The 27,415-nt window shown below is 45.6% G+C and overlaps 2 protein-coding genes across 4 annotated transcripts in view; one reads left to right on the top strand and one right to left on the bottom strand.

The window, feature by feature from the left end:
- Positions 1 to 4,747: 4,747 nt before the first annotated feature.
- On the bottom strand, positions 4,748 to 5,305 carry LOC140217248 (solute carrier family 22 member 6-like). Its single transcript, XM_072287650.1, has one exon. The coding sequence runs from the start codon at positions 5,303 to 5,305 to the stop codon at positions 4,748 to 4,750; it is 558 nt and encodes a 185-aa protein (XP_072143751.1).
- Positions 5,306 to 16,351: 11,046 nt separating this feature from the next.
- LOC126537879 (uncharacterized) overlaps positions 16,352 to 27,415 on the top strand; it is a 59,231-nt gene continuing 48,167 nt past the window's right edge. Inside the window, exons 1-3 of one of the 3 annotated variants that reach the window (XM_072287937.1) lie at positions 16,352 to 16,583; positions 20,433 to 20,683; positions 21,358 to 21,594. The gene's annotated coding sequence lies outside the window, so the exon portion shown is untranslated. The remainder of the gene's footprint in view (positions 16,584 to 20,432; positions 20,684 to 21,357; positions 21,595 to 27,415) is intronic. The other 2 variants (XM_055074505.2, XM_055074506.2) reach the window with 2 other exon arrangements.

Genomic DNA, 27,415 nt, shown 5'->3' with positions numbered 1-27,415 from the left:
TTTCGCATTTCGCCCCCGTCGAAATGCGGCCGCCGTGGCCGGGATTCGATCCAGCGACCTCGTGCTCAGCAGCCCAACACCATAGCCACTGAGCAACCACGGTGGGTGGCGTGAAAGAAGTCCGCAATTACACGCAATGTGCCTCGAGCGGCCAGTCGCGCGGCAATTTTACGTGTATTTGCGGGCTCTTTACACGTTCGGAAAAACACTTTTATGTAGCACGTATTGAGCAACAGAAATCTGTATAGGAAGTTTTTCATGTTGCTCTACAATTTCCTCATTGACACTTTTAATCTAATTACAATATTTGAGACGTTAATTAATTAATTGTGATTAGTTATCTAATTAGGCAGAAATAAAGAAAATGATCTGAGTATCCCCAAGCGACGGCAAACGACATTACCTTGGTTCTGTCCAGCTACGAGACATGTGTATATTTTAAATGTTTGGCTCAAGCCACGTGGGACACCTCAGCTGTATATCCTTTTGAGAGGATCGCAGCATGTTGGCGATGATTATAATTTCCATACTATATAACACACACCCACAACGTACGGGCGATAGGACAAGAAGCGGCTGGTACATTTAGAATAAACAAAGAGAGGATAACAAATACAAACCAATATAGGATTTGTCACATTGCACACAGCGAGCTTGCGAGAGGACATGCGCACGCCACTTTCCTGTATGCGCTAACGACGCAGGAACAATATGCAAAAATTTATAACATTTCATTAACAGCATCACAAAAGCTTCCCTTCGCATACGATTCCAATGTGTGCGTCGGGTCCGCATTTCTTTTTTTGTTCGGAAATTTCTTTTATGCATTACTTCACTATTGCGTACTGTATGAGCTGCCATACTCGGACTGAATATCAGGCGCGTCGCAACGTAATCAAAGAAGCGATTGTGTTGTTGGCGAGTACGCTATCTCCTATGGGGAACCAGCGCTGGAGTTCTCACGACGCCTGCAGCGCCGCCCTGGCGGTCAGAACTTGCACAATGCAGCCGCTCCCGCGGACGAAAATTGCTACTGGTAGTGGCGTTGCGTGCGCTGAAAGTCGAAGGAAAACAAAAGGACGCCGACGATTCTGTTGCGTATACAAGTGCCGCAACTACGTCGGGATGAGGGAGGATGTATCCTTCTGCGTCTTTCCATCTGAACCCTATGAAGAAGGACGGAGGCGGCGTTGGGTCCAAGCTCTCGGGCGAGCGGAGTAAGTTCCCGTCGTGTCGCCCTGTCAAGCGGTGTGGGCTGGTTTCTAAATCGAATTTCGCGTGTGTGCTTGGTTTATTCGATAGTGAAGACGGTCAGCCGTGGCAGCTAGTACCAAACAGCAGAATCTGCGGTCGGCATTTCGTCGGAAACAAAATGAGCAATAGCATGCACCATCCGGTATATGTACCAACCATTTTTCCTTCGCAATACCACCGCCAAGCCCCTTCCAATGCCACCGCACCAAGCGAGCGATACGAAAGGTAAATGTTATCCATTAATTGCCCAGAATTGTGTGGGAGGGAAGCTGCCTTGCAATACGAGTTGTGTGCGCATACTGCCCGCGCGCGCGACTAAGCCGCCTATGTGTTTTTTAAAAATGCGCATGCGGATGAGGACTCGGCGCTGAGATGCATCCGGTAAATTTATGTAATTAGTGCTAAATGTAGCCAGGGTTGTTACGGATCAAGCAGCGGAGCACTGAAACCATTGCATGCGCGAGTCAACTGATGCGATAAAGCTTTCTTCTCCATTGACTGCTGTGGCGAAGTAACATTAGAATTTTTTGTCTAGCCAGAGAAGTATGGAATGTCTTCAGGCCAACTAATACTTCCGTAACCATAGCGCAGCACGACCGGCGCCATAGCTGCTGGATTTGCGAGGCAGGCTGCCACACAAGCATGGCAACGACACACGGCGCAACCGTTAAAGAAACACACGTGCTCGCCGCGAAACACTGTGAAAAATATATAAAGCTTAAAAAGCTTCTTTCGTCATTTCTTCACTTGATGGCGCTAGCTTCTTTACGAAAACTTTCCACTTGAAGCGGCGCGAAAACGGAAACATACGAAATATACAACGGCCGCGGACGTGTCGTCTAGTCGAGCGGCTGGAATATGCCGCGTTTCGTCGCCAGGGCGGCATGCAACGCACTCGTTTCATTGGTTAACCTAGGTAGGATATTAGGCAGCATAGTAGCAAGAGCTTGGTGGCGCAACCCACCGCCCCGTTCCAAAGGGGACGCTCATAACATCCGTCCGTCCGTCGACGCGCCTCCTATCCAGCGCTGGTTCCCCATACTCAGGAGTTGCATATCTTGCTGCTGTTTTCGTATTTAGACAGTCAAGTGTCTTGTTTGCAGCTGAAGTATGTTTAAGAGTATTTGAAATGTCAGAATATTTCAGATCAAAATACGTTATCGCTACCTAGATTGTTGCACTATGATGCAATAAGTGGGTCGCAAACGGATTTGATAACTCAATATGTTGTGATATTTGAATACTGTTAGGGATGGCCGTACGGGGTGACAACGTGCCAGCTATTTCAGCCCGCTGCACGTGTTCCAATCCAACCAGACGGGGCGCACTTCAGAGAACTGCGGATAACCGGCAGCCACGTGGCGCGGGGTCAGCTCAGGAATGTAGTACCCGGCCGCGCCACCCGGGACGGAGCAGAGTTCTACGAAGCCCCTCTGACGTCGGCTCCGGACCTTTACACCTGTGTGTGTGTGCAACACGAGTATGTGAGCCCGCCTCCTCCAAAAGGGCAGGTCATCTTCGGTGACGTCGAACAGTGACGTCGAACTATGACTGGACGAACGTTTCCGTTCGCTTGGAATCAAGGGGGGGACAAGTGCTTATAAGCAGCGTTTGCCGGCTGCTAGTGTGTGCTCGTCGTAGTGAGCTGTGTGCTCGTAAGCTGTTTGCTGTATGCGTCGTCTTGCGGGGCCCATTTGGGAGTCACGCTAGACTGTCGATGTATGTCTTGTTTTAAATGTAAATCCTGGAAATAAATCCTGCTCGCCTAAGTCCCGACGAAGAGACAAGGTCCTCCCGACAACTACGACCGCTCAACTCTAATAATACTCAAAACCAGCGATCTGATATATATATATATATATATATATATATATATACACCTCTGCTAAACCAAATACCCATATGCATAGGTCACTCCTTCGCCTAGCAAATGATACTACTCACTGGACTGAACACCTCTGCCAAACCGTCCCATAAAACAAACTCCGCGTCAGCCAAATCAATGTGTGGCCGCGGAGCACTAGGAAGACTGACAGCGAACATCATTTCTGTAGTTCTGCGTACGTATATTTATAAATCGCTCTATAGCACGACAATCGAAGGAATACACAAAATTAAGCTCAACAAAATCCATCGACATGTTGGTTTTTAAATGTCGGTGCTTTTGTCAAATCAAAGAGAGAGCCTAACAGTCGAATGTTTAGAAGCCAACAGAGGTCACTCCGGCGATCATACTGAATCCTTCAGCTGACTCTGTGCTGTGCATTCCCTGACGGGAAGGAAAGACTCGACTTGAAGCTCATTGAGCTGGAACGACTCTTGGAAGACTTGCGGCTCGGCGGCAGCGGCTGCTCCAAGGTCTCCTTCATGACGTCGATGGTTGGTTTGCTGGACGTCGAGGTCCTGCGTGCCACCAGCTTGACGGTTTCAGTGCTCGCTTTGCTCGTCATCGAGAGCCGGCGAGACACCAACTTCTGGGAATGTTGCCCTATGGTAGGCAACACGCGAAATGCCATCAGCGTGGCGAACAACAGGGACGCCGCTATGGCTAGGCTCAGGTCTTCGCGGCCCACGTCTCGAAGTCCGGACGTCGGGTATGCGGCGATGGAACCCACGCGTCCGCAGGCGGACACCCAAGCCAACGCCGTGACTCGCACTGGTGTGGGGAACGCATCGACGACGTACACCGCGTGCACGACGATTGCCAAGTAGGCGGTCGTCTTGGCCGCAATGAATATCGCCGCGAAAAGCGGAGCCAGACTGGCCGCGGCCGTGGCACTGACGCTCCTGCAGCACGCCAAGACTATGAGGGTCACCAGGCTGAGCCTAAGGAGCTGCGTCATGGCTACCGCCCGCGCTGCGAGGACGTACAGGATCGCGTAGCTGAACACCGTGGCGCCGGACGAGGCCCACCAGAGGTGCCTCACGTTCGTTGCTGCCGACGTGAGGAGCAACACGTGGGCGGCGAAAGTGATCACGGCGTGCGTCGCGAGCGCAACCATGGCGCGCCGCCGCACGTCGCCTCCGGGACATCCGGAGCTGCCCGGCGTGTAGACCCTTCATGGCGTCGCTCCTGGCAGCTTCGGCTTTCAACATGTTCATCAGCCAGTCGATGCCGAACGGCTTGAAATTGTTGACCTCGGCCGCGGACAACATGGCGACGCCGGCTCTATGCAGGTCCCGCTTGGTGATGAACCATCGCGGCGACTCCTGGGTGATGGCGAACGCGACCACGAGGAGTAGAGTTGGTGCCAGGAGGACGACCTGCAGCAGAAACCAGCTGAGGCGCGCTGAAGCCAGGTGAACCGAGCTGAGCCGAAGCAGATGGGACCACATATCGGACAGCAGGAACGGGAATGACGAGGCGAAGGTGGTCATTAAGACTCGGTCGCTGTAGTCGAACCCTTCGTAAAGCATCAGGAGGCTGACGACTACGTTGGTCGCGCCGAAAGCGGCCGCGAGGAATCTGGTCGAAAGGTACATGCTGTAGGTGTCAGCGAAGCAGCCCGCGAACGTCATGGTCAGCAGCATTGAGACCGACACCCACAGGACCGGCTTGCGACCCCCACGGTCGGTTGTGACCCGCCGCGATCACGAGGAGCGGCGAGCCTGCACCGTGCACTATTTTGGCGAAGGTGTTGAGCCAGCGCCAGCGGCAGACAAGGTTCCATCGGCTCACTATGGTGGTGTGCGCGTGTTTAGCGTCGTAGTCCCAGGCGTCGCACTCGACTTCCACGGTGTCGTTGCGGTCGCCCCTGTTCGAGTAGACCAAGCATCGGCTGAACCGCCCGTCGGCTTCCACCGGGATGGCCACACTCTTCCAATTGGCGGTGGACATGTTCAGCCCAGGTGGCTGCCGGCACCAGTGGTCCACGTCTCCGGAGGTCAGTGCAAACGCGAGCGCGTGGCAGTTCATGACGAACGTGGAGAGAACGGCCACGAGCAGCATTCCTCGCTGGAAATTATCGTAGCCGAATGCGTCGTGGCTGTCGAAGCAGTCGGCGGTTTGCAAGTCGAGCTCTTTGAGACGCCGCCGGGAGAACAGGTCCATGGCGTGGACGCGTGCGTCTATTTGTCGTACAAAAATCCCTCACGTGACCTGATCCTAGGTGCCTAGGGACAGCATCGTTTAGGGATTTTTGAGAAGCCGCGATGCTGGCGCCGAGCGACGCCGTGGCGTGTTCGTCCTCGGCGTGATCGTTCTCTGGACCGCGCGTTGTTCAACATTGCTCATGTAATCGTGCGTGCGTTGCTTGTGTGTTGGTTGTAGGTTCTGTGTTACTTGGCGAAAAGCCGTGAGTAGTGGCGGTGCGGCTTTGGCCTCGATGAGCTCTGGCACTACAGAATCTGCGTTGTGTGACCCGTGCTTTCTTGAGAACCCGGCGGTGGTGACAATTGAAATATCGAAGTGGCCTAGCGCCTCGGCAGCGAAGTTCTGCGAACCGCGATGTGGCGTCGCCGTGTCCGAATTTGCTTAACGGACATCGAGGCATGTGCTGCTCGCTGCAAGTCATGTAAATGCAACTGCGTCGACCGCCCACTGTTCAGCGCTGAATGTGTGTTTGGTGTGCTGTGCTTGAAACGATCGATGCAGCCGTGCAGCGGGGGTGGCGGAGGAGCAGAGTGGCTTACGGGCTCCGTTTGCGCGTTCAGACATGTGCTCCCGTCTTGGTCTCATTAGCGGCTGTCGCGCGACTGTGGTTAGCTAGCTCCTTGCCTACTATGAAGTTTACGACGCTAACACACAGCATGTTCACGTTTTTCCGCGCTATATGTCATTTGCATGACGGCCGAGTTGAAAACGAGACATATAGTGTTCTTTGCGTTTGTGTTGTAAATTACTTTCTATTCGGCCGAACGAAGAAAACTCAAATCTACAGTTGACAGCTTGGACTCCCGCCCCTTTTCAGAAGAAAAGCTTTTTGGCGCGTGGAGGAGTGTTGACTGTGCCCAACGTGCCATAAAAGCACTTTTGAACTTTTTAAGTGAGACTGGTTTAGACGATCGCCTCTAGAAGCTGTGAGACGTGTAGTCAGTGCGAAATGTGTTTGAGCAAAAACTTTTTGTGGCAAGATTACTTTTTGTATGGACAAGATTACTCTTAGTGTATTGCGTCTCCAGTGCGCATCCGCGAAATGTGTTTGCGCAAAAACTTTTTGTGGCAAGATTACTTTTTGTATGGACAAGATTACTCTTAGTGTATTGCGTCTCCAGTGCGCATCCGCATATTGGACAACGTGTATATAGTATCTCATTGTACCATATCATAATCATCCGCCACCTACCTTTCCCTGTATTTCCCACTTCCCCATTCCCCAGTGAGGAGTAGCAGGCTAGAGACACGCTCTCCAGGCCGACCTCTCCTCCTTTCTCTCCATTAAAATGTACTCCTCCTCCTACTTTCTATTGTGGAAGTTCTGGGAGACTTATTACGCAAGGAGTGCGAACGTAACCATAAACACATGTGTGTCTGAAATTTTGAATTACCCATAATACCCTTTACGACTGATAAGTGGGCTACACGGCCTGTGTGAATCAGCTACCGTATGTTGCGACGCTCTTCCGTGTGGTAGAGTGATGCATGGTGCGCGTTTATTTCTGTACTGTTGTAAAAACCATTTGTTTATTCACTCAATACAAATGTACGGCTTCTTCGCCGCAGTACGTTTTAGTTACGCGGTGAAGCATACTAAAAGTGGGAGGGGGCCGCTATCAGCCAGCATAGTATGTCCACTTAGGCGACCTGAGAGGCGGTGGGTTCGCGAGTGTATGATTAAAGAACTCTTATTATGTCCAGTGACAGTGGCCCCTTTTCACTTTTAGTATGCTTCACAGCAGTACATTGCTTAGGCTTCACCGCGAAATAATAGTGTATTGCGAGAAAGATAATCGTAAAAAGCCTAATTATGCAACGTTTCTTTTGTAGCTTGCTACACCGCAATACAGGGGTGTAAATAAGCATCGTGCAGTAAAGCATACTAAGAGTGGAAAGGGCACATAGGTTTACACTGTGCTCATTACTTTCAATTGTGACATAATTTGCAAGTGCATCTGTGCTCGTAGTAAGCTTCATTGACAATTCTTTGTACATTACAAATTAATATTCCAATGAAGCTTACTAAAGCACATTCGCCATTATGGTACGTGTTATTCACCTTCAATGCAGGAGCACATTGCGGATTCTTGCCCCTGCTTTTGGCTGGACTGCACATGCTCTTTGAGAATTGATTCATTGTTCATAAGCGCACTGGTACTTTACTCTAAACTGGAGGGCTCAAGTTGATATGAAAGCACAATTTTTATTAAGGGGACAAGATGTTGCCAAGATGGTTGCAGCACAGCTTTTTTCTTTCTTCCAGGCACCTTTTCTACTTGAAGCTCCCATTGCAGTGTTTCGAACATCATTGAACCAGCACATAGTGTATATAAATATTGGACACTGATTGTGAACATCACCTAATTTCATGCCTATATAGAGTAAAACAATGTAGCACGACCAGACAAAATAAAAGAAGGGGGTGGGCTGTAGCAATACTAAGTGTTAAATGGTGCTTTATCCTTTCCCTTGAGTTTTCTGTTTTTGTGCTTTTTATGAATCCTCCGCAGTAACCATGCGAGTGCTGAGCTTGAGCTTGTTGGTTTCAAGTCTCATGGTTGTTACTAACAGAACAGTGTGATAAACGAACAAGGGCTTGGAGGCATCCATTCACCTTGCTTGCCTCATGGTGCTGCTTCATAAGCACCGTGAGCATCCAGGCCAACTAGGAAGGGAGGTTTGTTGCAATTGCTTCTGAACTTTGTTGCCACCAAACCAACAGTGCTCTCAATGACAGCTTTTGGACAGCAAAATGCTTGCACCCAGCAAAGTCTTAAGAAGGAAGCATTCAGGATGTGCAAAATAGGCTTTTGAAGCTGGCAGCATTACTGAAGGGGCTTTGCCCATCTGTCCTCTTTATGGATACACAAAGATGATTTGCTCTTTAAGAGGGATTGTTTCAGAGGTCGTTACATGGCAACAGTGTTGGGTGTTTAGTAGCTTGTCTTTGCCCACTGTTAATAACCTGTTCCTTCTCCAGTGCCCCTGTGAAGTGCCTACTTTTTGGACACAATGTGCTCTCCCTGCATTCATGCATTTTTAGCTTGTAAAGACGTCTATTACCCCTTGCCTCAAGCTGGTCTTTGCTGATGTCACCCAAGAAGGCATTGGGGAGTATGGCAATGTACGCTTACAAAACACTGTCGATACCAGTGAAACTAAATTAATGGAGCTGCTGTTCTTTTTTTGTCCACTCCATCCTTGTTAGTTACAATGAGCAATGTCCGAACAGAAGGCATATGTAGTTGGTCGTGCGTAGCCTGCGCACTAAGACTTGTTGGCATGTTATGACCTTAGCACAGTGTTTATATGTAAAAACCTTCTGATGTGTTGATGACTTCCTTCTCTTTATCATACTTTGCCTGGTGGAGCCAGCAAGTGGGTCAACCAGATGTTCAACAGGCTTCCCACTAGTTTTCCCAGAGTCTCCTTACCAGGGTGCTGCTCATAGATATGTTTTCTTGACCTTGCACTGCACTTCAACCATGGCCACACCTGCTAAACCTATAGCATGCGATCAAAAAAGTGCTATACATCATGTTGCTCCAAACTCGTAACATGTGCTACAAGGCCTTGAGGAACACCCTCATTTATTTACGCCCTCATCATACTGTATGAAGCTTCGCATGATAAGTGCGATAATTAACATCTGCTGGTTTTTCAGTGTTATTCCTGTCCAGGTTGCTGAAAGCTATCCTGAGTGTTTCAAAAGCAAACGACCGCTGCTGGACAAGAAGTGCTTAAAACAAGGGTCGCTATAACCACATATGTCACACGAAATGAAGGTCACTGAGTATACAGGCGGTTTACTTCATATCTGACAAGCTTGGTTCTCCCTTTGCTAGTGAGTGAACTCAACTTGCCCCGAATACATGGCCTGTGACAAACTATGTGCCAGATGCTGTGTCCCCTGCAAAGCTGAAGATGTGTATGAGATCCTGACACCCTGCAGCGGCTTCTACACTGGGCAAACAGGCTACTATAAAAACGACTGCCTTTACTAATATGCTAATAACATGAAAACGGGCAGAAATTTGGCTATTTATTGGACCCAACTGCAGGTGCAAGCCACCCTTCCACCAGATGTGTGTTGTTCACAGAAACTGGAGCTATATAAATGCAGATAAAGACAATGATGTTTGAAAGTAGTAGAGCTGCACTATATTCTGCACAAGCAGTGCTATCTGCAGCGCTGGTACCTTATAGCCACAATTCATGGCTGCACCACCATGCAAAGGCACTATTCTTGAATTATTAACTTCTATTATATTTATGGTGGCCATATATTGCAATTACATATCATCCACATTGTGTGCAATATGGTTAAATGTCAATTATGATAGCCATTCCTAATCTGAAATGCAACAAAAGAGCAAATATAGGCAACACATTGCAATTCAAAGAGACAAAAGGCAACCAGTGCACAGGACAAGTGACAGAATTCCTTTTATTGAAAAAGAAACGTGACATGTGTCATGCCACCACCAGTGGGTAGCAATCTTTCAAGCTTGGGTGACAGAGGCAAAACTTAGCAAAATGCTACAATCACGCTGTAATACGGCCTTGGACACAAAAAAACCGACATTATATTGTACAGAATGAAAGGGCAAGACTTCATCTAAGAACAGTCTATGGCACCACATACTTGAAATGGTGTAAAATATGTTGACATGCCCTACCCATAAAGAAAAAGCAACAAACACAGAAAACACGCCTTAAAATGCAATGTGCAGAGTCTGAACCCAAGAAAAAACAACCCACAACCCGAAAAGGGTTTCGCTAAGTCTTTCAATGATTAAAATTGTCAAACTGTATCATCACTTCTTAATGAACCTGCACAGCTGAAAAGGAAGGAAGGAAAGCTCAATAGCAGGGCTGCAGAAAATGTCACTGAATAAATATACTTTGCTTACCAACGATACCTGTGGTTTAGTTGTGGTCTGTGTATAAACTAATTGTGTATAAACTTTTCTTGTTTAGAATGGCTGAGCGGATAGGGAAAAAATGACCACGAGAGCACCAGGTATATGCATAGTCTACGCACAAAAAGCCACTGCTTTCTTACTTTTTTTTCTCTGTATTACTATTCATGAGTATTTAGGTGCCTTATTAGCACTGCTAACATCCCACTGCAAAACACAAAATTGGGCAAGTTGTGGCATAAAGAAAATTGCAGTTTCACTCATAATGTGAAACAATGATGCAGTAGCTGGTGAAATATGCACAGGAAGCTTACTTCATGCAGTGTTTGCTGAATTGAACACTTGCCAATGCAAGTCGGTAATCTCCTTAAAAAAGTAAAATAAGTCAGAGTCCTATTTATTTGTGGGAGTTGTGCCTCAGTGTTGAAGTGGAAAGACTCGGCTTTTCTTCCTCCTCTTCCATATCCGGACTTAGCCACTGATATACACCAAAACAACCCTTTAGCTTCTTACTGCTGAATTCGTTTTGGTTTTCTCAAATCCATATTTGGACTACGCATTGCTATGTCTCGCGCTTTGCTTGAGGAAAACAAGACACCAACAGCTCCATCCAGTTAATCTGAGAAGCCAAGCACTAGAAGAAGATTAATGAAGCAGATGCACCCAATCATTGTCATCACATGCAAGAAGAAAACTTAACATAGGACTGCCTTCACAAGTGGGAAGGTGTGAATGCCAGCTCTATATACAGTATGCAGACATTGAGCAGGTGTTAGCCAATCTAGGCACCTGTTGGCTAGATCACGCTCTCCGGAATCAGTATTCACCACAACTGTACCTTCAGCAGAGTGGTTGAAATGTAGAATTGTGGACGTATGTTTGAATCCTCACAGCGCAATGAGAACTTTATTTGCAATATTCTAGCAAGAAATTCGGGAATTCCGGTGACAACACCAGTAGACATCAGAACAACCAGGGGAGTTAGCCCATAGCAGCTATTGCTGTAAAAAATAAGACTGACATAAGCACAAGAATTGAGATGGGCATACTACATGCCTTTGTTCTGGTAGTGGTCTACTACTTTGGTGCTACAGTTAATGATCTCCACTGTCACTGGACATAATAAGAGTTCTTAAATTATACACTCGCGCACCCGCCGCCTCTCAGGTCACCTAAGTGGACATACTATGCTGGCTGATAGCGGCCCCCTCCCACTTTTAGTATGCTTCACCGCGTAACTAAAACGTACTGCGGCGAAGAAGCCGTACATTTGCATTGAGTGAATAAACAAATGGTTTTTACAACAGTACAGAAATAAACGCGCACCATGCATCACTCTTCCACACGGAAGAGCGTCGCAACATACGGTAGCTGATTCACACAGGCCGTGTAGCCCACTTATCAGTCGTAAAGGGTATTATGGGTAATCCAAATTTCAGACACACATATGTGTTTATGGTTACGTTCGCACTCCTTGCGTAATAAGACTCCCAGAACTTCCACAATAGAAAGTAATTTACAACACACAAACGCAAAGAACACTATATGTCTCGTTTTCAACTCGGCCGTCATGTAAATGACATATAGCGCGGAAAAACGTGATCATGCTGTGTGTTGGCGTAGTAAACTTCATACTAGGCAAGGAGCTAGCACACCACAATCCCACGACAGCCGCTAATGAGACCAAGACGGGAGCACATGTCTGTGAACGCGCAAAACACTCTGCTCCTCCGCCAACCCCGCTGCACGGCTGCACCACTCGTTTCAAGCACAGCACACCAAACACACATTCAGCGCTGAACAGTGGGCGGTCGACGCAATTGCATTTACGTGACTTGCAGCGAGCAGCACATCCTTCGATGTCCGTTAAGCAAAGTCGGACACGGCGACGCCACATCGCGGTTCGCAGAACTTCGCTGCCGAGGCGCTAGGCCACTTCGATATTTCAATTGTCACCACCGCCGGGTTCTCAAGAAAGCACGGGTCACACAACGCAGATTCTGTAGTGCCAGAGCTCATCGAGGCCAAAGCCGCATTGCCGCACCGCCACTACTCACGGCTTTTCGCCAAGTAACACAGAACCTACAACCAACACACAAGCAACGCACGCACGATTACATGAGCAATGTTGAACAACGCGCGGCCCAGAGAACAATCACGCCGAGGACGAACACGCCACGGCGTCGCTCGGTGCCAGCATCGCGCCTTCTCAAAAATCCCTAAATGATGCTGTCCCTAGGCACCTAGGATCAGGTCACGTGAGGGATTTTTGTACGACAAATAGACGCACGCGGCGTGCGTCGTGCGCGAGCAACCTGATGATGATGATAATGGTCTCATATTATGGCTCATACCCACACTGGGGGATCGGCCAAGAATTGTGAGCTGAAGCATTTACTTAATCTTTTGAAGTATTACGTATTCGGTTAAAATAAGAAAAAACCTGCAGGCTTTTCTTCTTCTGCCTTTACTTCATTCTAATACTGCGTGCTATCACAGCAGTGGATTGGACGACGATATGACGAAATGTTCCAAGGTGTGCGGCATACGTTCAAAAGGAAAAAAATGGAATTTTCGTGTTTGCCGTATAGGATAAAGAAAGTCGCAGTGCTCCACGAAAGGCGCGAATTAGTGATAGAGATAGCACAGTATTAAACGAATATCCACGAAGATTCCCAGTCTTATCAGCCTCATAAATTTCAGTAATTAAGCGTTCGGTTTCTTGATAAATTGAAACACAAAACATGGTGTCTGGCGCGCAGGCAAACATGACGTCATCTCGCTCAGTGGGCGCAAGCACTCACTGCCAAAAATACTGGCGTGGTGAAGAGCGCCGGCAGCGGGGAGCGACCGCTTCGTGCTGCCACTCGCGTCCATGCATCTCTCTGAAACTTCATGCGCCTTCACGCGCCTTCGAACATTGTAACACGAGCAGCGCTGCAGAAGGCACGGAGTTATTTTTATCTCGCGATCCGGCATGTGCTGTAGCACATGAGAGCTCTACTAAACCAGTCGTCAAAATACAAAAAAAAGTTTTTATGCATACCGAGAATTGCGCGTTTCAGAAGCACGATTTCTTGAGCGGGACTATTTTAGTCGCGGAGGCAATCGGCTGTCGCGCTTCGGTCATCTGGGCGGGGCCTCCACTTTTTTCTAAAGTTGTAGGTACGGCCAGTCGTGCGGCAATTTTGCCCGCATTTGCGGGCTTCTTTCACGCGCAGAAAGAAACACTTTTGTGTACTTTCGATTAATTAATGAAGCATAATTATCCAGTTAGGCGGAATGAAAAAAAAAAATGGTTTGAGCATCTCCAAGCGACGGCAAACATTACCTTTGTTCTGTACAGCTACGTGGCATTTGCACATTTTAAACTCTGGCTAAAGTTAGCTGGGACGCCTTGTGCGTTCGTATGCTAAATGACCTTATAGGACCAAATTGCACGATCAAGGTGAAGGCATGCACACCAGCAGAAAAAATAACTGCACAGGCAATTAATATTTCGGTCTTTTATCGCTTATACACAGCAGCTGATAGACCCCTAGAAGGTGAGGCTGACACATACGGTACAACCTGTAATATATATATATATATATATATATATGTATATATATATATATATATATATATGCAGGAAAGAGACGACGAACCTCTTGGAAGACGTATTTACTTAACGTTTTCGGCTGGTGGACCAGCCTTCGTCAGAGTACAGTCCAGTAGTTCGTCGTGTCTTTCCTGCACATGTTACGTCGGGTCCTGCGTGCTGAACTCTGAAGAAACCCCCTACATGTATATTACTTACAGGCCGGGCCTGGTCATGCACACGCGGACACTGGCTAAGCATAACAATGAACGCCCGGGCCAGACCCAGGCTTGGAACCACGGACTCGGGCTTCGTAAAGCGGGCCCGCGCCGGAAAATCAGGCCCGCGCAGTGCTCTTATGCTGTAGCTTTCCCTTCATTGCCACAGAAAGTTGTCCGCGAGTGTAGTACTATCACGGCCGCTTGATAAAAGCACAGTGTATTTTTATCCAGCCGCCGATAATATAGACTGTTGGGGTACGTGTTTGACAAAATTGACCGTCGTGAAATTCACGGTGAATTGTATGCATATCTCGAAGGAGGCCCCTGGAGAGCTCTGTATGTGCTCGCTGCGGGAGCATATAGTTGCTCTATATGGTCCACTATTGGGAAGCAAAATGAAACAAGGTTGCGGACCTTTTTCATTTTCTTAATCTGATATTTTTTCGGCAACCGTTTATTTAGCGTTTCTGAAAGCTATAGCCATAGAGCGCCCATTCTTTCTTGGAAAGCTCGTTTGCAGGCTCTGAAGTTGTTGAGGCGCAATTCATGCAATTTTTTTTTCTTAGTGACTGATCTTGTGCTGCAATACTGGAAAATACGAAGCCGAGTTAGATCGATAGATTATTCGCATAGAAGTCTATCATGGTTTTCTGTGTGCCAGTATATATATATTTTGTAGAAAATTGTCACTGAAGGTCCGGCTGTTGCTCGTCAATTTTGAATCGCCCGCAGCAAAAGGACGAGCTGACGTATTCCCCATTTGACTGCTCTTCTTGCGGCTCTCTTTGAATCGGCCAGTGCTGACGTCACCTGAAAGGTACCCCCTTGGAGGTACCATGGTCCATTAGAGGTGCCGCCACATTGATTTTCAGTTTTCGTCATGTTATCACTTACAAAGGCTCTGTTCTCGCTACGAATGACGAATTATTTATTAAAGAAGCCTCATATATCTTTCGATTTAGCGCGAGATAATAAATTCCTATTGTGTCCCCCCAAAAACTGTTCCTTTTTTTCCCGCTGTAGTTCACTGTCTTTCCAATAGTCAGTACAGGCATGTCACCTAATTATGCCTCAATAAGTATTACTGCTCGTAAATATTCCTGCTCCGTTGTCAAGTCACTACAATTTGTACATCGGTTTTGAAAAACACGTTCAAAACAGTTACCCCCTCCCGGTCCCTGTTCTTTCGAAACCTTCAGCCACGCCAACTATATGTATGCCCGAAACGACTTCAATCAGTTTCAATTGATAAGTTATTCCTTCTAAACTCTATTTTTGTTAATTTCATGGCTGAATAACAAAAGAGAAAGTGAAGACCGAATTTTCAATTTCAGGTCTTCGCGCCGAAACCTCAGCGCCGATAAGTCAATGTGACGTCATGAATTTCCATTTTTTTATCTTGCGTGCCTAAGTCGTTGTGGCGCTGTCAAAGTTCTCAAAACTTTCTATATCAAGGCTTCGGCTCCTTTAAAATGCGGTGTAGCCTTCCATTGTACCGATAAAAACTAGGCCCGCGAGTCGCGGCAGTTGGTGCGGGAATTTCAACACGGCATCGCCAACATTATTTCGTCCTTGCGTCTTTTCTGGCTTATCAAGCCTTCTCCCACAGTATAAGTGACTATGAGAATCACAGTATTGATGGCAAAATGCAGTTTGCTAATACAGAGCTTTTTTAACGCATATATAGGGATCGTGTGGAGAAACCAGCGCGTGCTTCCCAGCAAGGGTAAAGAAGGAGCTAGGGTGCTAGGGACGTCATTTTCATGCGTACAGGGCGTACCTAGACGCTAGGGCCAGGTATTTCGTCCTTGCGTCTTTTCTGGCTTATCAAGCCTTCTCCCACAGTATGAGTGGCTATGAGAGTCACAGTATTGATGGCAAAATGCAGTTTGCTAATACATAGTTTTTTTTAACGCATCTATAGGAATCGTGTGGAGCAAACAGCGCGTGCTTCCCAGCAAGGGTAGGGAAGGAGCTATAGGGTGCTAGGGACGTCATTTTCATGCGTACAGGGCGTACCTAGACGCTAGGGCCAGGTGGCCAGGCGCAGATGTACATACCTATATGTACGCATAATCCATGCTGCACTCGTTTTTGTTTTGTATGTTATAGTCACTCCTATTCTATCACGCGTACAGTGGTGATAGTCTTGTGCTACGTCGCTGGAAATGAATCGCACCGTGAGTGCACAATCAACTGAATATGTCACCGTGGTTCTTAAAAGTCCCTATACCAGCCATTCATTTTTCACCAGCCAAGGCCCCTAGACAAGCAGCAAAATATAGCGCCGTTTCACCCATTCCTACGCACAGTTTGGTTTTGGTCATCACCTATCGCCTCCTCTATTTTGGTTTGGTTGAAGCCACCATTGCTATCCTGCGCTTTTGCTGTCGTCGACTACGCGCGACTTGCACATGACGTGGCAGATACAGACCCAGCCGTGGTTAGAACCGTTTATGCTCGCTATTATGGAGTGCCAAGTTCCGCCTGTGTGACGGATGACTTTTGCGGTGAGACGTTTCTTTGTGGGTCACGTGGAGTGCGTTGGTGTGTTGTGCGCAACGAGTCGGCGGTGATGAAAATTATGACGGTGGACTTTGGCGTGGTAGCGTGGAGTGTTTTCGTTGGCGCGCGTACTACGTCCGTGCGTGAACGCAAGCGCTCCCATACACTAACCCTGTCCAGCTGCCCTATCGCTGCATCCTTGTCGTTCCTCGCATGATCGTCACCCTATAGTATTATTTCAGCGCTAGCGATGTTTATGTTTTGTAGTAGCGTGCGCTCCTTGTGCTGTTGTATTTGACCTAGATGGTTTTTCCCTTTGTAAATCTACTTCGTCCTTTGTGTTTTTTTTTTCCCCTTGGAAGCTGCGCATCGTGCATGCGACATATACACGAGGCGAAACTTCCGATTCTGTTATACTGCCGGTCGGAATCTGCTTAGTAAGAAAAGATTTAAACCGTGACACTTCAGCTTAAGACGAACATTTTCGCTTCAGTGCATGACTAATCAGAGCGACAAATTGACAGGCGGCAGCAGATTCTTGATGCAAACACAGAAGTAGCTAGACACGGCAGAGCGCCTTGTCCGTCTTTCCTTTGTGTCGGGTTAATTCGTACTTTTTCTCTGCCTGTATGTTTATGTGCCTGTAAATTGTTTTGCCCCGCTCACGTGGTCGAAGAAGGGCTACCGAATACGCGGTGAAGTCCCCTACCAAAGCAAAAACCACATTAATTTGCAATGTCTGACAGAGTTACTGCATCACTAAAATTTGACAAAATTGTCCTGTCTTTTTTGTTTTTCGCTTTCTGCTAACACCTAGGTGCTAACATTTTCAGCTAAACACCGTTACTATGACTTTCTTCTGTTTCATTTTTGTTTCTCTTTTCTTTTTACTTTAATTTTGCGGGGTGCATGCTTTTACAGGTGCGGTGCCACAGCTTTTCGCGCAACAAGGGATCCAGATTTAATTAAGCTGTTCCTTGGCATGTGCAACAGGTATACAACAGGTATACAACAGGGTGTACAACAGGGTGTACAGACATGTTGCAAACATATGAAGCACCACTCATTGCTCAAATCTACTTAATTTATTTATGATCAAGCATGCTTGAGTATTGCAAACAAAGCGCATCGAACAAGCACTCATTATTCGTAACACATGCCAAGTATAGCTGCAGCTCCTGCTGCCATTAAATGTGGGAGTCCCACACAACAGTGGTTGACTTGGCATTCAGGACAGCAGACCTTCATATAAATGTGCTCCTGTAATTTGGAGCTTAGCGTAATCACTTTGGCAGCATGTCGACTCTAAGTGTCACTACTCAGCGAGTTCTGCCTTCCCCTTATTCTAGCCTGTCCGTCCCTCTTCCTCCCGCAATATCCAGCCTCAGATATACGCTGTAGAAAGTGCTCACTCATAAGAAATTATGAGGTTACTAATAACTGCTCATTCATCGTATTTTGACTAAAAAAGTGCATTAGGCCAACATAAACATTGTTGATTTTGTGCGCTAGCATTGAAACTGGGCTTGACCATACACCAAATGCTGAAACAATTCATTTTGGTTTAAATATAATGATATAGACGATTTTTTCTCCTGTGCAGGAAAGTGCGTAATGTGTTGTACTACACAGATTCATAAAAGTGTGCAAGTTCATTTTCATAGAACTCGTTTGCATAATAAATGAAACTCATTCAAGTTACATCTTCCTACAAGTATGAAAAAGGGTTAGATTTCAAGTTAAATGAAGTGTCTTTCTTTCTTTTTTTTGCAATTAGTGATGATGTCTTGTTCCTGAGGTTGTTTTATCATATCTAGTGCACTTGGAACAAAATGCCGCATATTGTCGTCCCTAAAGACCAACCACTTAAGATGCTGGGAAATGGCATTCAGGTTATTTATTTATTTATTTATTTATTTATTTATTTATTTATTGAACCTTACAGGCCCAAAGGGCATTGTCTAAGGGTGGTTATAATATCAAGATGAATATCAAAGAACAGGGGGCAAACACTAGGCATTTCATTATCAAATAACATAACAGAATTAATCAGATTTAACAAAATTAAACACAGACGATACAGAATAGCAATGCATGCAGATGCATACAAAAATATAAGGCGCACATACAAAAGAGAATGCTAGCATTGTAACAAAATTACATGGATTCTTGTAACAGCACAAGCTAAACACGTGCTAATGGATATAGTCATGTAGATAGATCGATTTTATCGATAGGAAAGACAGAGAGGGTGACCTGAGCTAGTGCACTCTAGTCTGCTACTCTGTACTGGGGAAGGGGAACATGGTCATGTAAGTCTTGGTGGGAGAGATGGGCAAAGGTGGACTAGATGACACCTTGGTGGTCCTGGTAAGAAGATGCAGTGGGGCTTTCGTGCAGGTACATATAATCTTAATTTGTGCAGTGGTTGTAACACTTCTATCTCAAAGATACATACTGTAGCTAGACATTTTATTTAAATTTGTAAGAGGATATAACAATAAGTATTCAGTGACTGAATCATATTTGTTAGGCAGTTCCATTGAAGATGGTCATGTCTAGAGATAGCTTTCAAGTGCTAAATAAACTGTTTTAATATCTATTATTGGCACTAAGAGCTTCTATTAGGCATACATAAGTAGAATCAATAACTTAAAAAATTTGTGCTTCCAAGTATAACACCGGTGCACATGGCCGCTTTTGATCGCGATCGAGCCGGATCTGGATTGAATTTCATGACTGCAATTGGCCCCCTCCTGCATATTGTGCAAAGGAGCCAATCGCGACTGAGAAATTCGAACCCAATCGGGCTCGATCCTGATCGAAAGTATGCCATGTGACACCTGTATAAGTAATCTAACTATACATAAGGGAAGAAAGGAGCATGGTAAGGTTTGAGTATGTTAAGTACATTAATTTTGACTTTAAAGCTACACAGAGACCAAATAAACTCAAACTAAAAAAGAAGCAGGAACCAAATACCCCATCTATATTTGAGGCTTTACAGTTTTCTTGGCACTGTCGAAGGATGTTAAACTATACTTAAAACCACATGATGTACTTATTCACATTGAAATTATGCCCCTGCCTGGAACTGCTGATGTTTATTTCAACTCAGAAAGGATATTATTCTAGTCAAAGTCTTGAATTAAGAAAAATGAGACATCCACCCAATCGTAGCAATTGCTACAAAGGAAGCCCATACGGGTTCCTCGAAAGAAAAAACCCTCACAGTTGAAGAAAAATTCGTCCTGGTCCTGGACTCGAACCCGGGAGCATTGCCTTTCCGGGGCAGCCGCTCTACCATCTGCGCTAACCAGGCAACTAGCAGATGGCAGGGCAAAGTCGAATTTGTCAATAACTCAAAGCAAAGGCAAGAGTGTGACGTAATAGTTCTGCAGAAACCCGCAAGGTGGAGAGCAAACCTTGCGGGTTTCCACAGAACTATTACGTCAAAGTCTTCAATGTTCAAATTGAATTTTTAAGTCAACTGGCCATGTGACATGGGAATGGTGGCAGACTTTCCTTGTGTATCTGAAATGAGAAAGTTATGGTTCACCGTATTGCCTGAACTTTCTCTTGGTAATGTCTGCAGGATGCGTGAAGTTGGCTAACACACACTTTAACATCTTCGAGAGGGAATTTCCAACTAATTTTTTTTTAACAGTGTTAAAGGACCTTTGAAACAATTTTTATCACACATGAAAGGATCATTTAGATGCGGGGAGTTTCTCTTAATCCAAGCTTTCCCTAAAATAATTTTGACACAGTGTGGTATGTTAAAGCAGTTGCAAACTAATAAGAATTATCATCTGAAGTTGTTGCTTTCTTCTAAATTCGTACTCTTTTAACAGGTGACTGTGTTCTGCCACCTTGAATGCTGTATCATACGATGACGCCACAGTTGTCTGGTTCTGACTGCTTTGAAGGAGCGGATCCCTGCATCTCTCCTTACCAGTTCTGTTCTTTCTCATTGCTGGGGTGATGTTGCCTCAAAGGGAAGAAAGGTGCAGAACTATCATCTGCAGTAAGCAGTTGCTACAGCGACCTCCTTGGACACAACTGTTTTAGAGAGAGGTGCAGCTAATTCATCAGCATCTTAGAAGTGAGCATAACACGACTATATGTAACTCTAATCTAGTCGTTCTGTTATACATATGCAAGTTGTTCTCTTCTTTGCTCTCTACTCTCCATTATCCTCTCGCCCTGTTTTTTTGCTACCCTGCACAAGGCAAATGTTAAAGGCGTGCATTTTTCCAAAGATTCATTTAGCATGATGTCCTTGTGGCATGCCATAAACATGGTAAACAGGCAATTTGAGTTATCGATTCTGAGTTATTCTACTTGCACGACAAGATATATAAAAACACCTGAATATTTATTATCAATGAAAACTGAAATATTTGTTGAATTTTGGAATGATCTTGTTATCTTAGGAATGACTCACCTGATCCCTGAATGTGCAAGGCTAAGGTTTGATGAAAAGGGTGTAATATTTTGCCATGTCAGTGTTTCAATGAGAAGTCCACTGTTCTTTCATTTTAGCTTTTTATCTCTTAAAGGAAAAGCAGCTGTGCTGTGAGAGAACCAAGCCAAACAATGCCATCTGCTGTTTGGTATTGCAATGAGCTTTATATGCAGTTTTGTTAAACATCTTGCCTCAGAGTGCTTGTTGCAGCGTTTCTCTGAACGCACTGGTTTGATTGGCCTTAGGTCCCTCATTTTTCAGATCTTCATGTAAAATTTGGAGCCCACTGAAAGGGGAATTTGTTAATGCAGGTGTGGCAAGCAGCTCAAGATGATGAGAGCAGCATGTGTGCTTGGAGGAGGAAGGTGGCATTGTGATGAAGAAACTGTGAAGATGGCACAACGGATGCAAGCTCTGGTTAGATCGAGGTAGCAGGATATGACCTTGGGGCGCCTGTTTCTAGTCTAATTATTACCAGCACAGCCAGTGTGGAAGAGTGAACGTCGAGAGCACTGTCCGAGTTTCCAGTTGGAGGTGCCAGAAGCCAGGTGAGAGTCGGCCCACCAGCTGCTAGTGGAGCCAGGATTTTCATAATCTACTATCGGAAATTGAAGTGCTGTGTTTTGGATGTGCTGCTTTGTTTTACAAGCATGCTTCCCAGCAGCTTGTGTGACTGGCACTTCAGCTCTTCTGTATAATGGTTTTACTTGCCATATCTGCAGCTAACCCAACTAACTGAGATGGCCAATGCGCTGTGGGAGGTTGATGTGAGCTATAGGCTTCAGGCATCCTTCCCTCGCATGTCCACAAAATACCAGTGAATTCTGGTTAGGAGGGAGCGCACTTACTAAACCTGTTGCTCCTGGAGTAAGGGGAAACAAATTGGCTGTATTCCAGATTTTTAGCAGAGAAATTGGCCCACAACACTATTGCAAACAGGACTTTCATTACAGTGATAAAAACGTATAGAAGGCACTAGAGGGGTTTGAGTCAAGCTAAATGACTTGGTTACTGCTTCAAGGCATATTAAAGCACCACTATTATTGAGGACAGGTCTTTTTTCTCAAGTGAGAAAATGGCAAGCATAAGACAGGATTGGTGAAATAAAGTACCTGCTCCCATTGTTTAACAAGTCCTGCTAGTAAATGGTGAAGCATAGTCAACCACCGACAATGAAGAAAGTGGATGCATTGCTTGTCAAGACAAAAAAAAAAAAGGAAATGCAGGTAGGCCAATTTTGTTGGATTCACTGGTGCCACCACTTTACAGTGCCCCAACAGCACATAGTACAGCTGTGTGCTGCGCTCTCTATGTGGCCCTGTGACTCACAGGAGGCAGTATTTAATGTTTAATATTTGCGACAGAAATGGGCATGGGCAGGACATGTAATGAGGAGGGAAGATCACTGATGGTCATTAAGGGTTACGGACTGGATTCCAAGGGAAGCGTAGCAGGGTGCGGCAGAAAGTTAGGTGGACGGATGAGATTAAGAAGTTTACAGGGACATGGCCACGATTAGTACATGACTGGGGTAGCTGGAGAACTATGGGAGAGGCCTTTGCCCTGCACTGGGCATAACCAGGCTGATGATGATTTGCGGCACGAGAAGAAATTCGGCTTGTTGGTTTTCCCTAAAAATATGATAAGAGTGTATGAAATGAGGGACAAACATAGAAGACAGTGCTGACTTCCAACTAGCATTTATTTTTCAGAGGGCACACATTTATATTGAACACAGCAAAAAAGAAAACAATTTACGCTTTATGTAGAAACACCTTTTCGTTGTCAATAAGAAAAGTGGAAGGTGTGCTCACATACTGCTCACCAAGTTTTTCAGTCAAATTTGTTTCAGTGACAAGAGAAATTATCAAAGCAGATTTGATTACAGCATATCAACATAGGATTGTTTGTGACCAGAGCACCACCAGTAAGTCTGAGGTTGACACTACGTTGTCAGGTTTACAATGTCGCAACGCTGAAGGTTGATAATTGGAGCCTAATTATGTTTTTAACTGATTGCTTTATGCCAAATGTTGTAATGGCAGAGTTGAAACTGTCAACATGCAGGACCGTTGCAATTGGAACAGATTTTGTAACTAGAACCAATTTCAAGATATACGAAGACAGTTAGCAAGATGAGTTGGTGTCCTAAATACTTCCCTTGAGCATAGACGCTGACTATGGGTGGCAGAGCCCCTCCCTCTCCTTAAAGTGTCATGAGACAGTTTTAGTTGGGTGTCTGGAACAGCTCTGCATACTCAGGAAATTCGCGGAGGTGACAGTGCGCTTGCACAGTGCGCAGGAGCATGCACGGTCTCTTGCGTGTGCCCATAGCTTTTCAAAAGCTACGTAGCGTCCGCTGTGGGCTTTGCAGGACATTATTGGCGTGTCTACAGGAGCGTATTTTACGATATAGCTCTTGCCGAAAGTATGACTTCGGCTTGTAGTTTGACTTTGTGGCTGCTGGTATTGACTACACAGTTTCAGAAGCTGGCATATGGCAGCACTGAGTAGCATACTACCAGCTCCTCTGCGTGCAAGTCAACAGTCCCCTTCTTAACTTTTGTGTCCGGTCAACTATCGCTGTTTTGTGCACGTGCACTTCACTACATACGCATGATATTGCGCGCTGCGTACATGGGTGGTTGGTGATGCCCAACAGATGACAGCAACTGTCGATTACCATAATTCTGTCACCCACATCATTTGAGGTTTCTTTTGAGTTGTCCCGACCTTTTCACTTAAGATCTTATTTTGGATAAAAGATTACTGCATCACTATTCATGCGGACATGCACAGCTTTTAATTCATACTTTCGCTTTATTTCTGAAAATCCTGACAATGGGAGAACAAGCAAATTAGAAGCACCAGCAGTGGCTACCTCAATCGTATTTTCTCACTTCAACATTAAAAAGAAAAGTCTGCTGTAATCACCATACACTGTCATAACATATTTTTTAAAGAGACGGAGGTAGCCAAATAACAATTATTCCTAATAGTGTGGATAGCCTATGCCGGAGCATGAATATGTTGCTGCATGTTCACCTCGCTTCAACTTGCTTTGTGTGCTTTTTTTGACCCTGTGAAAAACATGCAGAGTTCAGCGACCCCTTTGGCAGAATCCTTTATCAATGGTGTGTGAGATGCACATAAATGGTATGTGTTTCAATACTGCTTCTTTTTCCAGTAAGCAATGCTAATGACTGATAAAAAAAGAACCTCTTCTAATTATTTACAACATTTATTATGGATGGAAACATCCCCAATTGTCTGCAGAGGTCACGAATATATATAATTCACTCAGCGACTGAAATGAGGTGAAGCCAGATTCACTCAAAATCAGAATCAATAGCAGTTATGCGCAGCACTGCTTGTACTTGAATTCGTGGTTAAAAGCACGACAGTTTCACCGGAAAGGCGATGCAGTATTAGTGATAGCAAAGTATAAGACAATTACACGAATTAAGATTACACCACCGAGAGACGCCAGATTCTTCATGGTGCGAGAGGACTCGGGCTAGGAAATTGAACTGTCTCCCACTGTGAGGTCTTGCAAGTACTCACATAAGGCTGTTACATTGATGAACAATTCTTCGAGGTCAGATGAAGTTTCTTCAAGAGCAACTGTTATTGAGGTTAACACATACACACACACGCACACACGGGGGTTTGGAAAGTTGGTTGGGCCCCAGCCTCCTCCGGAAAAATGAAAACGTTCCACCTATGCCCTCGAGCACTGCATGCATATATTTGCAGTGCAGCAAGAAAATAGCTATGACACCAAGGCATTTTCACCGCACGCTTTGATGTATATCTTGAAACTGGTTACAAAATTGGTCCCAACTGAACAGGCCCTGCGTGTTAATGGGCTCATTTCCACCATTGCAACATGTGCACTAAAGTTGTTAAGTAAAAAAATAATTGGCACAATTTTATCAATTAGCAACTCCTGCCTACTACACATTTAAAGAGTAATGTCTGCCTGTTAAATGTAGCTCAGATGAATAAGCGGAGTGCTGGTATCTTCAACAGGAATTTAAGAAAATAGTTTGACATAAGAACAGACACCCTGTATAATTCGCTCCTTATTCATGTATGCGTTAGTCTTAAGCATGCTATAGAAGGCGAGTGCTTTGTAGACATATCACTACAGTTGAAATTTTGTCCAATTTTATTGAACTATTTAGGTAAAAACATAACAGAAGTTGGAAAACTTTGTTGTGAGATGCTTTAATTGTGGGTTAGTGGTTGGGTCAAACATAAGATGTGAATTTATCAGTGACAGTCACGTATGGGCATTTGGAAATGTCTTTCCTTGAATTGCATGCACCCATTCGCCAGAGAACTTTGCAACCAGGTCATTTGAATGCTTCTGCAACTGTCCTGCTCTGGCATCTAAAATAAAGACATGTACTATGCAAGTTTCAGAAGTAGGATATGTATAACTATTTCTTGGTTGCTGAATATTTGATCAGATGCTTCGTGGTCTCTTAATAACTCTTTAAGCATTCTGCTTAGGAACAGGTTCTGACAAATTCACGATTTCTAATGACAAACACTAAATACGCATAGGGCATGCACATGGAGTCTCACACTATTTAGCCTCAAAATAAGCGTTGCAAAAATCTGGCACGAGCGGGGCAAAATTCACCTTTCTTCGAATTATCTTAAGCACATCACCACGACTGCAACACACGCACATCATGTGCAAGGCATATATAGCACGCAAAAGGCACTCCATGCACACATTGTGGTGCTACGTGCATATCATAATGCACCCACTGTCTCTTAATCCCCTTGCATGGCAAGCTTTGGCATGCGAACTCTTGCACATTGAGTGAAGCTACAGAGACCACAAGGCATTGAATTTATGCCACGCTGTTAACATATTGATTTCAACAGATTGAAAAGTGTAGATGAGCTCTTGAAACAAAGAAATGCAGCCTCAACTATACTTGCACGCACTCGCTCCAAATCAACTCGACAAAATATAAGCTCTAATAGCGTAAATAAGACGTGCAACTTATGTGTAAATGTGGAGGTCCGTGGGAGCTGAAAATCCACAGGCTGGAAATGTTAATTTCCCGCAAACAAGAAGCGCAGCATCATAAAAACCGTGTGAAGCTGCGCCGATCAAGCAGCCGCTGAATGCTTCTTCCTGCCAAACGCTACCCCGGTCCAGCCCTCTTACCTCCTTATTGCTCTTTCCCATCACACCTGAAGTGGGGGGACAGAAGAGGAGAAAATAAGCTAAACAGAAGGGAAAAGAATCAGTCGCCATCTATGTAACCGCCTCTTGCCAGTTCCTTCTCTGTGAATGCTGCCTGACCCAACGGCCACTGACTCGACCGACCGATGGTTGAGGCGACCTGCTTCTCTCTATTCTTTCGCACCCCAACCCCTGCACCCTAAGCGCTGTGACGCACATGCTTGATTGTAGCAGAAATAAGTGCGTTTTCAACTACCACCACCTAGAAGAGGAGAAAATAAATCGGTGCTGGTAGGCAGGGCCATCCTGTATGATCAGTCAGCAGCATCGGGCCAGCATCAAGCTGACATTTCTGGCCAGCCGAAGCTTTTGCGCTCGTTATTATGCAGCCCTACTCATCCGTGCCAGCATCCATGGCCAAGCCAGCGCCAATAAGGTCAGCAGCATAGGTCAGCCTTTTTAGGGCCCAAGCTCTTCATGCTGTCATGATTGGTTCCCAGCAACCTGCCAAGCACCACCACCCTGTGATTGGCAATTGGAAAATTTTGCTTGGGTATATGCGTATGCTATCTTTCAGTGCATGCATAGCCAGCAGTAGTTTGCGAGCACACAACTATGCCATGTGGTTGACTTATCGCATAGCTGATGACGTCACAGCACTTCCTTTATGCATAATTTTAGAGATGATCATAAGATGGGTGATCAGGTGGGCACCGTTTCCTTGTGCTCCTTCGTAAGGGTACCAGCTGCTCATGATTGTCAGGACGCAGTGAAGTGTTGCTGGCAACGGTGGCTCCAGGCTTTGGTCTATCATCTGTGTAGTATTGGTGACGTCAGATGTACGTGGCAGTTCCACTTCAGCCAGTGGGTTACGTCGTACCGTTGGCTCGATGTTCGATGGTCACAGGTGATCCGCGTGCATGAACCACACCGTGTTTCGCACATACACTAGATATGCTGAAGATGACTTTACATGTGTCATTTCCGCTAGAAACCACTTCATAACTTCTCCCTGCATAGAATGCACCAGTACACAATCGCAAGCAAAAAACGCTTGCAGCGGACCTCTACACTTATAAGCAGACATATTAGTTTTCCAGTATTAGTGCTCATTACATCTGGGTGCAGAAGCAACAAGAGCAGCTTCCTTCGTAAAAATA

Source organism: Dermacentor andersoni, chromosome 4 (genome assembly GCF_023375885.2).
Source record: "Dermacentor andersoni chromosome 4, qqDerAnde1_hic_scaffold, whole genome shotgun sequence".
Classification (NCBI taxonomy): Eukaryota; Metazoa; Arthropoda; class Arachnida; order Ixodida; family Ixodidae; genus Dermacentor; species Dermacentor andersoni.
This window is presented reverse-complemented; position numbering and strand designations above follow the sequence as displayed.